Raw genomic sequence first — 16702 nt, forward strand, 5'->3', positions numbered from 1 at the left:
CTCTGGAGTGAAACAATGTAGAATAAATGAATATGAATAATCCTCTGGACATTTGCATGCTTGCTTAGGAGTCCAGTGGGTGGTCCTAACGAATATTTAATAGCCTTCCTTGTATTTGATTAGGACCGCCCCCTGGACTCCTATACACAGAGCAGGTTTTCAATCAATATCCTACAAGTTCTGCTCAATCTTCTCCACATAACCATACATCAGTCTGCTCTATTCCATGTTGCCTACAGATCATACAATTGGTTCCATTTATATCATCTGTATTAACTAAAGGAAATCTCTCCTAATATTCTCACATGTAGCTTCAAAGAATCCATCATAGCAATGTAGTATTCAGGAATCTCTGGTGAGAGAAGTGTTAAATGGTCAATATAAGATAAACTAACATGACTCTAATCCTTTCCTATAACATCTACATACAATAGGGTCTCTCTACCCCCTTCCAATACACGGGTCCCCCTTTTCCCATAGCAGACAGCTGGCGGTGTTCCATGCCTTCATTGGGATCCTGGAATCCCCCCAGCCCTGTGAATGTAGCCCTGGCCGTGGTGTTATGATACGAGAAGACTGTCTGTGCCCATAAGGACTGGTTCTTGTTAGTCTGAACTAGAAGATAAAGCTCGGATTTCCTCCCACTCTCGGCAGCGCTGTATAATTACTTCATTTATTCCCACATAACAGCCGCATGATGTATAAGGAAAGGCAGAGGTCAGATATGGAGAACCTCAAGAAAGGTGCCTGAGAAAACACAGCGGGAATTATGGGCCTACACGCAAGCTGGCAAGAGGATGAAGATCTCACTTGTTTGGGGCTTTAAAACTTTTACAAGCATTTTGTGCAGCGTTTTATTCACATTGACCCTATGTGGGATCCTAGAATTGTTTCTTTCTATATGTCAAGTGCTATATAGGGATTATTGTACAGAACAACATCAGGATGAATCAGAGGCGTAATTTGAAATGCCTGGGCCCCAATGCAAAATTTGATAGTGTTTACCTTGTACTATCTATAATATCGGTGTCGTCTTATATTGTAAAGAGGCCTATAGGCACCTTGGGATCCAGGGCCCAGTAGCAACTACTACCGCTCCCCTATAGTTTACACCCCTAAGATTATGGAAAATTAATGTGATATTAAGAAGTGATATAAATACGATGTGTCGTCTCTAAAGATTGAATCTTTACTAGTGAGGAGAATCTTGGATGTTACGTCCAACAGTCCACAAACTAACTTTGGCATCTACATCTTGAAATTGTCATGTATGATGTATTGTAATGATTCAATAAAAAAAATCCAAGCTTATAACTAAGATAAGAAAATATTGACCATCAGTCTTGCATTGTGCTGTAAATGGGTTTTCACATCTCGTATATTCATGGTGTATCCACAGGATACTGGATAAAGGTGGAAACCACACGGACCCCTTTACATTCTATGGGGTCCGTGTGCTTTCTTAGCTAATTGCTTTTTAATAGGTTTCCATTTGGCGGGTCCCAGAACAGAATACCAAACACAGATGTGAATTGGGCCAATGTTTTTATAGCTCTTACTTTTTACATAGTGTTTGAAAGCAAAGGGAAACCCATTTTATCCCCTTTTGGAGAAGAATCTAAAAAAAATACCCAGCAAATTTGCCATTTCATTTTAAATTTACACAATTTGCCATGCAGCATAAACAATGTATTCTCTCTTTTCTATGGATCAATTTATGATAATACCAAATTAGTGTTATAATACTTTTGCAGCAGAAACTTTCAAAATCTAGGTTGCTACTCTATTATACAAAGCAATCTTTGGCAGTGGTGCTGCCGATTCCCTTCGTAGATCCTTCATTATTTCACATTTGCGTTTCTCACATAGCTCTGAAGCTTTGGTAGCCTTCATATATTCATTCACAGACTTGTGTTTGGTGTTCCGAGATAAAAGGAATGTCCCTGTGCATTTCTTAATCGTGAATTCCTCTGCGCTGCTGTGGAAACCCCATTTAAACACAGTGTAATACTATAATAAGGAGCTGTAAATTTTATGACCGTGCAAATTACCAGAAAAGGAGTCATGTTAAGGCCCTGTGACATAGATCAATTTAGTCTAATGCACCATATAACTAGCCATGGTAACAATAGCCAGACTACAGGGAAACGTAGATAAAAATGTTCATTACTTTTTGGATAACGTCATGTGTACAGATAAGCATTTATCTATTGGTGCATGGTATTGGAAAATTGGTCAACCTAGTGAAAGTAATATTTTCCATAGTGCCCCTTTATGTTCAGTTCGGTGCATCACAAACAGAGGTGTAACTTGAAGCTAACGGACCCTAATACAAAATATGTAATGGGATCCCCACTTATCATGTGCCATCTACAATACTGGTGCTATGCTGTAGAGTGGACTTTGTGGCCCCTTGGTAGAACTTGATAATCTAGAAAAAGTTTGCATGAAAGATTAGGGCGTCGGACAATAGCAAAGTGGGTCTCCAAGGGGTGGAAGGGTTACCTACACAGACAGAAGAGCATATCGATGCAAATTCTCTGGAGATGGGAATCCTACACTTGTCCTCACAACCTCAAGACTAAAGGGATTTGACCAATCGGAGCATTCGAGAGCTATTTTGTATTCGGGGCTAGATTCTGTCCTCGTCTAGAAGTTAGGAGTGCACCTCAATGTTCTGTTGCACATGTGCTCTGCAGACATCAACTATAAAGGAGATTCATGGCTGGAGAAAATCTAAATAGAAGAATAGAAGCCACTGAAGTCTACAACATTTTCGTCTGGGGTGTGGTTACAAGTTGTATTCTGCTGGGGAAAGCAGGGATGAACTACAGTGCAACAGGCACAACCTGGTAAATTGTTGATTTGGTTTGTGTCAGGGGGGCCACACCGAGTATGACAGGGATGAAGAATAGCTGTCAACCACACCGAGTGTGCATGTGCACAGGGGACGAAGAATAGTGGTCAACCAAAGTGTTCAGCTGACAGGTATAGAAGGTGTACAGCCATACTTGGTATGTAAGTGTTCCCAATGGGGAAAAAGAAATAAACCAAATTAATATAATTTCAGATTTGGTCACCTTTTCTGTAACATGTATGGGTGTTTTAGGCATAATTGGTATATCTAGAAACTTCCGATAGCATGGGGACCATGTTTACTACCTGCAGATGTTCACTAACAAGACTTGCAATCTGTTATCTGTACATCTATGGCTCTATTCACATCTGCATTCGGGTTTCCGTTGGGGAATCCATTTGGGGACCCCGTTCGGTTTTCACACAAAACATGCAGAGACAAAAGTCCTGCAAGCAGCACTTTTCTCTCCGCATGTTTCGTGCAGAAACCACACGAACCCCATTATAGTCTATGGGGTCCGCGGGTTTCCTTAGGTGACCACTTTTTTATGCGTATGGGTTTCCGTTCGGGGAGGTTCCCATATGAACTCCCCGAAAGGAAATTCGAATGCGGATGTGAATTGTGTCTATGACTAGCTTCTGCTTGCGATGTTTTACATTGTTTATAAGATTATGGAAAGTCCTTGAGCTTTCAGCCAGTACTTGTCTAAAGTTGTCTAAAAATACCTCTGTACAGGGACAAGTTGCCATACTATCTAAGATTCCATCAGGCATCCCAGTGACCTTTTACCTTAGGCATTCATTCCAAGCTTAGATTAGGCAGCCATTTGAGGTCTGCGGATGAGATAATATGGGATTTCTAAGCCGCGTGAGCACTCTCACTACACCACAGCAAACAGCGACGGTTGCAGTCCTCTGACCAGCATTGTTGGGAATCACCCTGTACAACAGTCTGGGCTTGCCATTATACAGTATTATTGTTGTAGAGATTTTGGATTATAAATTCCATTGGTGTAGGCAGCGGTGGACCACTCAATGCATTTGTATGGAATATTTTTTCACATTTTATGTTTTTATCTATTATTAATGGAGTCCTACAATGTCCAGCAGCTCAAGTCATTGTGTTGTCATTGTCTAAAGTGTAACTGTGATTCAAATGACTTTCAGGATGTGGTGCTGTGTGTGCACATAAGGAATAACATTATTCCTTGCCATTATAGGACTTGCATTTTGTTTTTTTAACCAGTCTCTGATACACACAGAGTAAAGGAGATCTCTGTAGCCGCCCCTCAATAGCAGCAGCTTGGGGTACATCATACAACAGTTATGAGCAGTGTCACTGTAAATCCAGCACTGGGGTGAGATAGATCACTTTGGACAGCATCTTCATCTCTCATCTCATTGTAGCTGCTCCCTGCTCTCCTCATATATCTATATTTCTATGGTAGCAGGATCCTTGAGTCACCTAAAGATCCACCTTCAGAGTAAGCAAGGGGAGCCAAGAGAGGTATCTGGTAAGTGGTGACAAAGACAATTTTATAGTACAGGAAGTGGGCACATCCCAGAACAGCTGGTTTATGTCAGGGGCCAGCTTTTGGCCCCTGTGAGGTTAAGAGACTCCCAGCTATGTATTTTACAATTATGTATTTGGCCTTGGCAAGTTATTACCTGGGCAGACTTCTCACGTGATGCTATGTGAGCCTGTTAACAAAATCTGTTTAAATGCAGGTATGTGGTTTGTCTGCTCTGCAATCACGGCCTTCTGTTGTGTCATGCCCAGCACTATTAGCATACTTATGCTTATTCCAGCATCCGGTCATCCTGGAGTTGTATACTGAAAGAGATCTGAACACACATCACCAATACCAGCTGTCTCTGGGTCAGACTTCAAAGGAGATATGGTTTTCTGATATTTGCCTAGGAGGACATGCCACAGTTCCTCGAATGTGCCAAGTCCAAACTCCCTAGTGATGAGAGCAGGGGAAAGGTGCAGACACTGAACTCATTACCCAAAGGGGATTGGGGTGTCTTCCTTAGTGTCCACATAGTGGGGACCTCACTAAGAACTCCATCATACCACTGGCCTGACCCTATGATCATCTGGTGAAGAATTATGATTGTTCTTAGGTATTTGGTTTCAAGGATGGAGGACTGGACTTCTATCCCTAATGACATCGTTCTGGGAGGAGACTGAGGTTAGTTATATTGTCTCTCCTAAGGAGACAAGGGAGTTCTACTTCTGGAAGCCATGTAAGGAGACTGAGGATCTTTGACTGACTAAAGCATGCTCCCTGAAGTCTAGGATAGGCTTCAGAGATCTGTTTGGTATTGTTCCTTTTCTACCATTTATTCCCATTTTATTTTTCTGTATTGTATTGTACTTTATCTGTATCTGCTTGCCATCCACAGATATATATATATATATATATATATATATATATATATATATATATATATCTGTGGTTGACAAGCAGATACAGATATATATATATATATATTTATTTTTTTTTTTCTGTATATGTTAAGTGGCTAGTACCGACCCATTCAGGGCTAATAAATGTATAAAATTTATAAAGTTCAGTTCGTATTATCCTATAATACCCGGGCACACTTGTAGGGTGCGAGAGTAAAGTAAGAAAGAAGGGTGATCACCGGGTGAGATGAGCGAGTAGTATTCGATCGAATACCTCCCCGCCATAGGTATTCGTGTAAGTGGCCGAACACCAAGGGGTTAAACGCATTGAATATTCGATGTACTTAACCCATTGGTGTTCGGCTGCTTACACGAATACCTATGGCGGGGAGGTATTCAATCGAATACTACTCGCTCATCTCTAATCTCCAAGTGTGCCAAGCAGCTTGGTAAGGCGGTATCCTTCACAGCCCCCCACCAATCAGATAATTGTGGCCTATTCTAAGGAAAATCCCAGACAACCCCTTTAATCACTTATTTACTAACAAAGATATTTTCTCTTTAAAGGGAACTCTTCAGGATGATTTGTGAAACAAAACCAACCACAGGTTGTTATTGACCAGGGTATTAGCGTTCCAAATGGCCCTGTTATTTCGCGATCTGTGTTAATAATAACAAATCTTTATGCTTACCCAGTGGCTGTACTCCTGGCACCTGCGCAGTTCTTCCATGAAGCCAGAGGAGTACATCTCTTCTTTGTGCAAATGCTGGGCCTCAGCGGCATGTCCATCATCAGGACCTGAGAAAAGCGATGCTTCTAGCAGCAGAGATTTTGAGGGATGTCTCTTTTTGGAAGTTCTCTCTTAAAGAAATTTTCTGGGTTTAAGGTTAGTCATTTTTTAAAAGGCCTGCCCAAGAGCTTACAGAATTAATATTTATTATGCTTACCTATATAGCGCTATCATATTCCGCAGCGCTTTACACACATTGACAGTCACTGTCCCATATAGGGCTCACAATCTAAATTCCCTATCAGTATGTCTTTTGATGTGTGGGAGGAAACCGGAGTACCCAGAAGAAACCCACACAAACACGGGGAGAACATACAAACGCCTTGCAGATGTTGTCCTGGGCAGAATTTGAACCCAGGACTCCAGCGCTGCAAGGCTGCAGTGCTAACCACTGAGCCACCATGCTGCAGGAATTCTTAAAATATAAATACTTACCTTTTGAGTTTCCTGCTGCTCCATTCTCCGCAGGTCCACACCAGTCTTTATGTTGCTGCAATAATAATGCCGATACATGACGCGACCGCTGCAGCCAACCGCTCTGCTCAGGCTAGGTTCACACCATTATAGTGTAAGTGGTCTGTGGGATTCCAAGGGTAACCGCTTTTTTAAGCAGATTAGGTTTCCGTTTTGGGGGAACCCAAGCAGAGCGCAGGTGTGCACTAGCATCAGTGGTAACACACTCCACTTCTGGTGAACACAAGAATTCTGAACCTTCATGGAATTTTCTAATAAATAGATCATGTAGGATTTTTCTGACCCATAACTTCTAGCAGCATTTATAGGCATTGGAATAACAGTGTTTATATCAAATTTTGCCTGTCTTTCCTTCCACTAAAGAGATTAAGCCTGACAATATAATGAACTGGGGCAGTGATGTAGCAAAGAGATAGTTCTTAAGCCTCTAAGGGATTTAGCCAATTCTCCATCTTCAAAGTACAGTATAATCCGAGGTGTGAGGGAAATTGGCAGGGACAGGTTGGCATGCGTCGTAAGCACTATATATAGCAGGAGCCAACTCTCAGCCACCCTCTGTGTTTGTCCGTGTCCTCTGATACGAACTTGAAAGAGAGAAAAAACAGAGGGTTCAAGCAGAGAGCCCTGCATAGGGTGGGGTGACGCCACTGCTTGGTGTAGTACCTGGAGAAAGAGGAAATCAAGAAAGCAAATTATGTATTTTGCTGCCCAGTTTATTTACTCCAAGATCTTGCGCAACAGAGAACCTGCCTTGGCCCTTGAGCGAGAGGAAGATTCTGATCCCTTCTGGAACAGGTTGGGAAATCTGTAGTCCGCTGTTTACCCTTAGGAGGCATGGGCAGAGACCGAGCCCTCGGTGCCCCTCTGTATCCAGACCCTCTCCTTCCTCCCTTGGGGGCAGTAGTGGCGTGCTTGCTTCACATCGCAGTATTTGTCGTAGCTGTGCTATTTAGGTAAATCCCTCATTGCTGCTAACAATACTTTTGCTTGGTAATAGCCATTCTTGTCTGTTTTAGTTATTCTGTAATGAGTATTGTGGTTTATATTTCACGTTGTAGATTGGAACAGACAACATGAGATAACTTCTTGCAATGTCCTACAATGAAACTACTCCAAAGTAAAGTAGTAGAGTCAGTATTTGCCTGGAACATACTTAGATTGACATCATTTAAGCTCTTCCCAAAATGGCGGGCTGCCCACTTACGGCTGGGTTTCCATAAACCCCGCCTCTTTACTCACTGGTTTTCATGATTGTCCTGACAAAATCGGGACTCGTAGGAAGAATGGCTTTGGTATATATTCTGCTGTAAGGCTGAGTTCACACGGAGTAAACTAGCGCGCAATCTGGCACGTATAAGCGTGTCAGAGTTTGCGCGCTCAAAAAAGATCCCATTGATTTCAATAGGGGGTTACGTTCGTATACGGTGCAAAATTACATTGTTATACGATCGTATCCCCCATTGAAATCAATGGGATCTTTTATGAGTGCGCAAACTCTGACACGCATATACGTGCCAGATTGCGCGCCAGTTTACTCCGTGTGAATGCACCCTACGAGGCCTTATCTATTTAACCCTTAAGTACTATCATGGTGTCTATCATAATAGACATTTCGTCTCTATGGGATTGACACTAATATTGGAGTAGTAGTATCCATGCATGCAACTGCTTTCAATGGAGGCCATGGGGCCAGCGTATATTGTTGTGCATAGTAAAGAATGTTACATAACCGTATGTAGGCTCAGGGATTTATGTTACGGTTTGTCACTGCTATCTATGTCAGGTTGTATATTTAGAAACATGGGTGACAGTAGTAGGGCATAGAGCATTGTGCACACTGTGTACTGGGGCAGCCTGTAATGAGAATCCTTTGGTTTCTATGCTGTTTGTTTCTTACAATGTTATGAACTTGTTCTGATGCTTTAATACATTTTTGTAATATCTTTTATCCATTCTCACAACCTACAATTTACTCTGACATTGTAATTCAGTCTGGAAGGATTTTGAACTATTTAAGAAGATTTTTCTTTTTCCAGGACAATCTCCATTATAGAATATTATAATGTTATTCTTACTGGCTGTGAAGAGTTTTATAGAACATATATTAGTCATACATACCCGTTACTTTTACATGTATTTAGGATTTGATACCCAGGGAATAGTTATTGAGTTTGTTGGTGATCACATGGACTGGCATTTGGGGCTATGAGGTCATGGGGTCCTTAAAACAGGTCATTGGGGCAAGGGTCAATTTATAGTCTGATATTGATGACCTATTCAAAGGATTAGTGATTATCATCAAAGCCCCCCAAAATCTTTAAACCTCTTTTTAACCCATGTGTCTGTTAGTGGTTATGGATCATATGTCTTACAAACAATGTACCAATTAAATAGGAATCAGGAAAACCTCTTTTCGGGATAGATGTGCGTTCCATTTATTGGGCATTTATGGCATATCCTATGAATATAACTATATATTAGCTGATACCCCTTTCATTGCCAAAGCTGAGCAGAAAAAAGTCAGGCTACTATGTCATTGTTTGTATTGGGCTACATGTATGAGGTTCAATGTGCTTTATACTGCAGGATACATACAGATGAGCATTGTGATGTAAGCAGTAGAAGGTGGTGATGTCTCCAGATAATTCTGAGTACACTGTAATATCCCCAGTTGTTCGCTCCGTCTTCTAGAGTCTCCTGCTCTCCTATCTGATTCTGCAAATTCACTTGTACTTTACGTGTACGTCACCATGACAGCACAGGAACGTCCAATATCTTCTAGTTCCTGACCATGTTCAGCGCATGCAATATATTACTACTCTTTCTGCTCCTCGGAGGACCACTAGAGGCCAAGCCCCTTCCAAGATGGCAGATGCAGGATGACCAGGAGTCAAATAATGGATATATGGATGGCGTCATAGATCATCCTGATGTACCTGTAAGAAAAAGCATGGAAGGGATCACCCCCGAACCGGACAGAATCCCTGTATCTAAGCTGCAATTCAAAGTAGTAAAATATCTACTTAAGAACAGATATAGGGCAGAATACATAGACCGTCCCATCTTAGTGTCAGAACAGCTCAAGTCTACTCCGAACCCAATGCTGAAACAGCGCGTCATTGTTGCCCAAAACCAGTTAAGCAAAGCGAACCGTATGACAGACAATATCACAGAAAAGATGTCATCCCTGGCCAAATGGCTGGCGATAGGACTGGCAGGTCTCGCACTGTGTATATGTCTCTGCCTTCGTTTCATAAAGGACATGTTGGATAAGCATGGCGATAAAATTCCTATCAATAAGATTCTACAAGTCTACAGTAAACCAGGAAGAGAAGAAGAGTGACATTGTCCATCCGCCATGTAACATCATAAAGAGTGCAAGCGTCACCAGTTACTATATGCCATCTGACTTATTACTTTCTATTAATGTCACTGATCCAAGGCTGCAGCTTCTTCTATTGGAGCTTTCCATTCTTGAGTCCTTGTTTTTGCCATGTGATATATACTGTATGTAACCATAGCCATCCATATTCATGATGTAATATATTACCGGTAAAGTAGATGAGATCATAAAATTCACATCTACATGTTGAGGAAATTTTCAATAGATTTTCATCATGCGGGAGGCAAAGTGGAAAAAAAACAGCAATTCAGCTATTTTTCTTTGTTGTCCATTGTAGAAGGCAGGTTGCAGACGACCGTGCTGCAACCATCTGGGCGTGAATTAAAAGCATGGCCGACACATGGGGGACACGGGGATTGATTAAATGAATAGGAGCCATGGGAGCAAGGGCCGCAAAATAGGACCTGTCCTATCTGATGCGGCCCAGACTGTCGGCCCGTGCACCAGACCATGAAATTTATGCAGAATATGGCAGATTCCCTATGTAGCTATTAAAGCCTACAGGGTGTAGGCCTTATTACTGTAATACAGCCCCGCTCCAATGTGTAATAGACCCCCACATGCATAATGCTACTACCTTTGGTTTGGTCACTATTACAGTAAAGGCCCCTTCACACGGAGTTTCCCCTCCGCTCATTCAGATACGTATACACGAGCGCTTCAAAACACATCCCATTCACTTCAATGGGAGCGCGCCTAAAGCCGGCTTTACACGCGCTCCCATTGAAGTGAATGGGATGTGTTTTGAAGCGCTCGTGTATACGTGTCTGAATGAGCGGAGCGGAAACTCCGTGTGAAGGGACAGTGCCCTAAAAGCACCCCCTGCCCACATAAGTACTTGTAAAAAGCACATGCCACTGCCTTCCTTAAAACAATAGAAAGAGTTTTTCTCCATTCCTTCCATGGTTACTTCCATGACTCTTCTTAACCGGCGTTCACACTTGCGCCCGATGTCCGCCCTGTGCCACTCAGCTGGGTTTGCGTCCTCAGCCCCGAGAAACTGGGCAGGGGATGGCTTCCTGGCGCTGAGGACGCAAACCTGGTAGAGTGGCACAAGGAGGACACTGGGCGCACGTGTGAACAACCCCTTACTTATGCTGTTTCAACTGTACCTTGCAGTTTTGACTTCTGAAGTGAAACCAAATACTTGTAGTGTATGGGGTTTTAATTACTACAGCATGTTTCTGACAGCAAGTGTAAGTCACCAGGTAAGGGGGCATGCACATGATGTAACGTGGCACTGATTCATGCACGATAACTCGTGTAAGGATCAGCGCTGCAAAACAGAATCCCAGGTTAGTAAACCTCCCATTGATTTCAATGTGTTACGCGAGCTAAACGGAACCCATTGAAGTCAATGAGATTCTGTTTTGCAGCGCTGATCCTTATATGAGTTATCGTGCATGAATCAGCATTGCGTTACATCGTGTGCATGCTCCCTAAAATTGGATTGGGCTTTATAAGGATTGGGCTTTATAAGCAAAAGCTGTGCTGTGTATACTGGTAGAAGAGAAGGTCCCTCTGACATGTCATATAAGTTGATCCAGCCACTGTTTCCTTTGGCAGGCTATGGCATGTATGTTCAGGGCTGCATTCTTCTTCTCTGAGTCACTGTATTATCAGTTCTGCCTCTTTGTGTGATATGCTAGAATGTCTTTTTTCTTTTCTTCCCATTCCAGCTGTGTCCAGAGGTTCGTCCTCAACAAGTAGGTCCATGAAACAGACACTTAACCCCTGCCTGCCTGTTGTGTTTCTGAGCACTTGCTGTGGGTCTGTCAAGTTCCTCCATTGGTGGCCCCATAACACAATGTCCATACTGAACTGATTTACTCTGTGTGTATGTTCCTAATGTGGGAAGGTTGCCAGCCATACATTATACACAGATCGCTAGGCCGGAAAGCCGACTTTACATCATTGAGACAAATGACATTTCTCATAGACTCTGATGTACAGAGACATTAAAATAGTTTGTTAGTTATATCATTGCTCCCCCCTTTTGTCCTATAAAGCCACAGGAGATGATGTAATAATAGGAACCTAGAATATTCGTAGGGAAGAAGCAGAAGAACACAAAACATTGCTTGTGGTCATATACAGTGTTGGCCAAAAGTATTGGCACCCCTGCAATTCTGTCAGATAATACTCATTTTCTTCCAGAAAATGATTGCAATCACAAATTCTTTGGTATTATTATCTTCATTTAATTTGTCTTCAATGGAAAACCACAAAAAGAATTGTCAAAAAGCCAAATTGGATATAATTCTACACCAAACATAAAAAAGGGGGTGAACACAAGTATTGGCACTGTTTGAAAAATCATGTGATGATTCTCTAATTTGTGTAATAACAGCACCTGTTACTTACCTGAGGCACCTAACAGGTGGTGGCAATAACTAAATCACACTTGCAGCCAGTTGAAATGGATTAAAGTTGACTCAACCTCTGTCCTGTGTCCTTGTGTGTACCACATTGAGCATGGAGAAAAGAAAGAAGAACAAAGAACTGTCTGAGTTCTTGAGAAGCAAAATTGTGAGGAAGCATGAGCAATCTCAAGGCTACAAGTCCATCTCCAAAGACCTGAATGTTCCTGTGTCTACCGTGTACAGTGTCATCAAGAAGTTTAAAGCCCATGGCACTGTGGCTAACCTCCCTAGATGTGGACGGAAAAGAACAATTGAGGAGAAATTTTAACACAAGATTGTGTGGATGGTGGATAAAGAACCTCGACTAACATCCAAACAAGTTCAAGCTGCCCTGCAGTCCGAGGGTACAACAGTGTCACCCTGTACTATCCGTCAGCGTCTGAACAAAAAGGGACTGTATGGTAGGAGACCCAGGAAGACCCCACTTCTTACCCAGAGACATAAAAAAGCCAGGCTGGAGTTTGCCAAAACTTACCTGAGAAAGCCAAATAACGTTTTGGAAGAATGTTCTCTGGTCACATGAGACAAAAGTAGAGCTTTTTGGGAAAAGGCATCAACATAGAGTTTACAGGAAAAAAAAGAGATCTTCAAAGAAAAGAACACGGTCCCTACAGTCAAACATGGCGGAGGTTCCCTGATGTTTTGGGGCTGCTTTGCTGCCTCTGGCACTGGACTGCTTGACCGTGTGCATGGCATTATGAAGTCTGAAGACGACCAACACATTGTGCAGCATAATGTAGGGCCCAGTGTGAGAAAGCTGGGTCTCCCTCAGAGGTCATGGGTCTTCCAGCAGGACAATGGCTCAAAACACACTTCAAAAAGGAATAGAAAATGGTTTGAGAGAAAGCACTGGAGACTTGTAAAGTGGCCAGCAATGAGTCCAGACCTGAATCCCATAGAACACCTGTGGAGAGATCTCTTGATGGCAGTTTGGAGAAGGCCCCCTTCACATCTCAGGGGGGACCTGGAGAAGTCTGCCAAAGAAGAATGGTCTAAAATTCCAGCAGAGCCTTGTAAGAAACTCATTGATGGTTACCGGAAGCGGTTGTTCGCAGTTATTGTGTCTAAAGGTTGTGCTACCAAGTATTAGGCTGAGGGGGCCAATACTTTTGTCTGGCCCATTTTTGGAGTTTTGTGTAAAATGATCAATGATTTGACTTTTTTTTTCATTCTCTTTTGTGTTTTTTCATTGCCAAATAAATGAAGATATTAATACCAAAGAGTTTGTGCTTGCAATCATTTTCTGGAAGAAAACGAGTATTATCTGACAGAATTGCAGGGGTGCCAATACTTTTGGCCAACACTGTAAAATGAATCCATTGCTCAGTAAACTGGAGTTTTGTAGCAAGGCCGTCACTGTGAATCACATCAGATTAATACAGATTAAGGATGTCCCTTACCTGTAACTCTACATAAACTTTAGTGGGGAATCTTCCCGTTCAATCTGGTAGATCGACAACTTGCATGTGGTCCAACACCACTGGCACGGGTTTATCTCCATTAAGAATAAAAAGCTCCTTGCAACCTACTTGTTGATCCCACTGAAATCAGATCATTTGGCCAACATTCATCTAATGTATATGTGTGTATGCTTGGTAACAAGTTGGGTTTTGTAGAAATAATTGTCATGTCCATCAAACCAGTTTCTTGATGCATAGAGGATACTGTATAGCTTAAGGGTCTCTGGGATTTTTCCATCCCCCATTCAGTTATCCCGCCTGGTTGCTATCCAAGCCCAGTCACGTCTTGCAATAATCAGGATGGACAAGAATGAAACAACGTTACACACACTTACAGCTAATAATAATCCAGCCCTTCTTGAAGATAATGAAAGAGATGCAAATACCTGTTATTTATAGACAGGAATGCTATACTTTACGGTCAGGTTTTAAAATGGTTGCCTGAGAAAATGGAATTCCAGAAGAGTAAGCTAAAGTAATAAACTCCACAACTTTGCACCTCCAGTCACAAATCTTGCTGACGTACAGGCCACCAAGGATCACTGCTTACATAACAAGCTTACGACTTGCATGTGGGATGATCCTGAAGAATAAGCTTGCGTGATCTGGTTAATAATGTATACTAATGTAAAACTATGTGTAATGTCACTATAGCTGAAACAACTCTACAGATGGTACATTGTCGCTGTCTCACTTGTACCCTAAAGTAAAATGATATGAAATTAGCCTGCATTGATCTGCCATCCTTAAAGAGGACCTTTCACCACTTTTGGGCACATGCAGTGTTATATACTGCTGGAAAGCTGACAGTGCACTGAATTCAGCGCACTGTCGGCTTTCCCGATCTGTGCCCGGTGTAAAGAGCTTACGGTGCCGGTACCGTAGTGCTCTATGGTCAGAAGGGTGTTTCTGACCATTAGCCAGGAACGTCCTTCTGCCTCACGGCGCCTATCGCGCTGTGCTGTGGAGCGGGGAGGAACGCCCCCCTCCCTCTGCTCACACAGCTCGTCCATAGACGAGTGTTATCAGGAGCGGGAGGGGGGAGTTCCTCCCCGCTCCACAGCACAGTGCGATAGGCGCCGCGAGGCAGAAGGACGTTCCTGGCTAATGGTCAGAAACGCCCTTCTGACCATAGAGCACTACGGTACCGGCACCGTAAGCTCTTTACAGCGGGCACAGATCGGGAAAGCCGACAGTGCGCTGAATTCAGCGCACTGTCAGCTTTCCAGCAGTATATAACACTGCATGTGCCCAAAAGTGGTGAAAGGTCCTCTTTAATATGTCTCTATGTGCAGAGCCTTGTAACACCAGAGAGATGTCCACACTTGTGAAGACATGTAATACTTATATCATTATATATTGTTGTATTATCCATATATGTGTTTATAATATACTAGCATTTGCCCGCGTGTTGTTGTTGGCAACGACCTGCGTATATGCATGCAATTGTTGTTGGCGATGATCCGCCTGTCGGCTGTGGTACATCTCTGTACATGCGCAGTATACCCAGGTGTGCCCCGGCCCCCCCCCCCCTACCCTCCTCGCATGCCGTCCCCACAAAACAGGATCTGTCACTTATCAAATGTCTCTGAAGACAGTCATCGCATTGATGTAATATACTGTGTTATTACCTTTGATGTCACTGGATATTATCTGGTGGTACCTATTAGGGTGCATGCACACTACGGAACGCCGGGCGTGTATGAGAGCCGTACACGCCGGCGTTACAGCAGGGCTGCCGAACACTTCCCATTCACTTCAATGGGAGCGCTCGTAAACGCCGCTGTTACGAGCGCTCCCATTGAAGTGAATGGGAAGTGTTCGGCAGTCTGCCGTAATGCCGGCGTGTACGGCTCTCATACACGCCCGGCGTTACGCAGTGTGCATGCACCCTTAGAATGTAATCTGGTGCGAGCTTATCGTTTCAGATCTTATCTGATATCCTATGATGTAATACTAGTTGAGGTCACGTAATGAGTCATTTGTTGAGCGGTTATTGGTTACAAGTGAAAGTTAACCTTCTTGGCAACCTTAAAGGGGTTTTCCCATCTCAATGTTTCAAAAGTCTGGCTGCTGTATCTGCTTCTCACTTCTCGTATTTCTCCTCCCTCCCCTCCCTCTTGCTAAACGGGCTGGAGAAGTCTCACAAAACTTATACAGGTCAGATAATATGCAGATGCTTGTACAGAATTGACTCAGTGCTATTTGTGTGTTTACATAAAGAGATAGAAGACTTGGCTTTAGCAGCATACAGCAGAATATTGCGTTTGCCTTGGTGTTGTACCACTGGAGGAGTTTGTGGACACTTAGTAAGACCCTGCACTAGCTTCAATATAACATTTGGTTATGTGAAGGTGTGTAAGTGCTGTGTAAGAGAACCCTTCTTACTTTTTGGGAGCAGTTGTCACCATGGGTGGATGATGTCATGCAAGTTCATTTAGTTGGTTGGTTTGCTACTACATGATGATGAACCAGGGGTCTAGTCTGTGAGTGTGATTGCCAGTGCTGCCTATGGGATGCCTGTGGCTCATGTGTGTAAGATTTTTCAGTGAATGAAATTACTTGCAAAAGTGTGCTTTATTTTGTGTGTGTTGACCACTCGACTTGTTGACCTACAAGTCAATAATAAAATATAGCGAACGTCCAGTGGTTCCTTTGTGCAGGGCTACACTAGACCTCAAGGTATGTGAGGGGTTCTGGTCAGCGGGTCTACAGCTGGATAGTGTGATTGTGTTTTCTTTTCGACATTTTGCATTCATTGCTCTATGGTGCCATCCATTATTGTATCGTACTATGTGATCCGTGTTGCCATACTGTGTAGCACCCAGCCACTGTTTCTGTAATGATGCTAGTCATTCTTCTATTAGGAGCAGTGGTGTTCT

General features: G+C 42.9%; 1 protein-coding gene across 5 annotated transcripts in view; it reads left to right on the forward strand.

The window, feature by feature from the left end:
- The first annotated feature begins 7088 nt into the window (after positions 1–7088).
- LOC142183051 (L-threonine ammonia-lyase-like) overlaps positions 7089–16702 on the forward strand; it is a 38344-nt gene continuing 28730 nt past the window's right edge. For 2 of the 5 annotated variants that reach the window (XR_012711765.1, XM_075257949.1), the window contains exons 1-2: positions 7336–7487; positions 11617–11643. Coding sequence is in view for 4 of the 5 variants with exons in the window: in XM_075257949.1 (XP_075114050.1) it covers positions 7369–7487; positions 11617–11643 (146 nt within the window). In the remaining variant the exon portion in view is untranslated. The other 3 variants (XM_075257950.1, XM_075257952.1, XM_075257951.1) reach the window with 3 other exon arrangements.

The sequence above is a fragment of the Leptodactylus fuscus genome, chromosome 10 (assembly GCF_031893055.1).
Source record: "Leptodactylus fuscus isolate aLepFus1 chromosome 10, aLepFus1.hap2, whole genome shotgun sequence".
Taxonomy (NCBI): Eukaryota; Metazoa; Chordata; class Amphibia; order Anura; family Leptodactylidae; genus Leptodactylus; species Leptodactylus fuscus.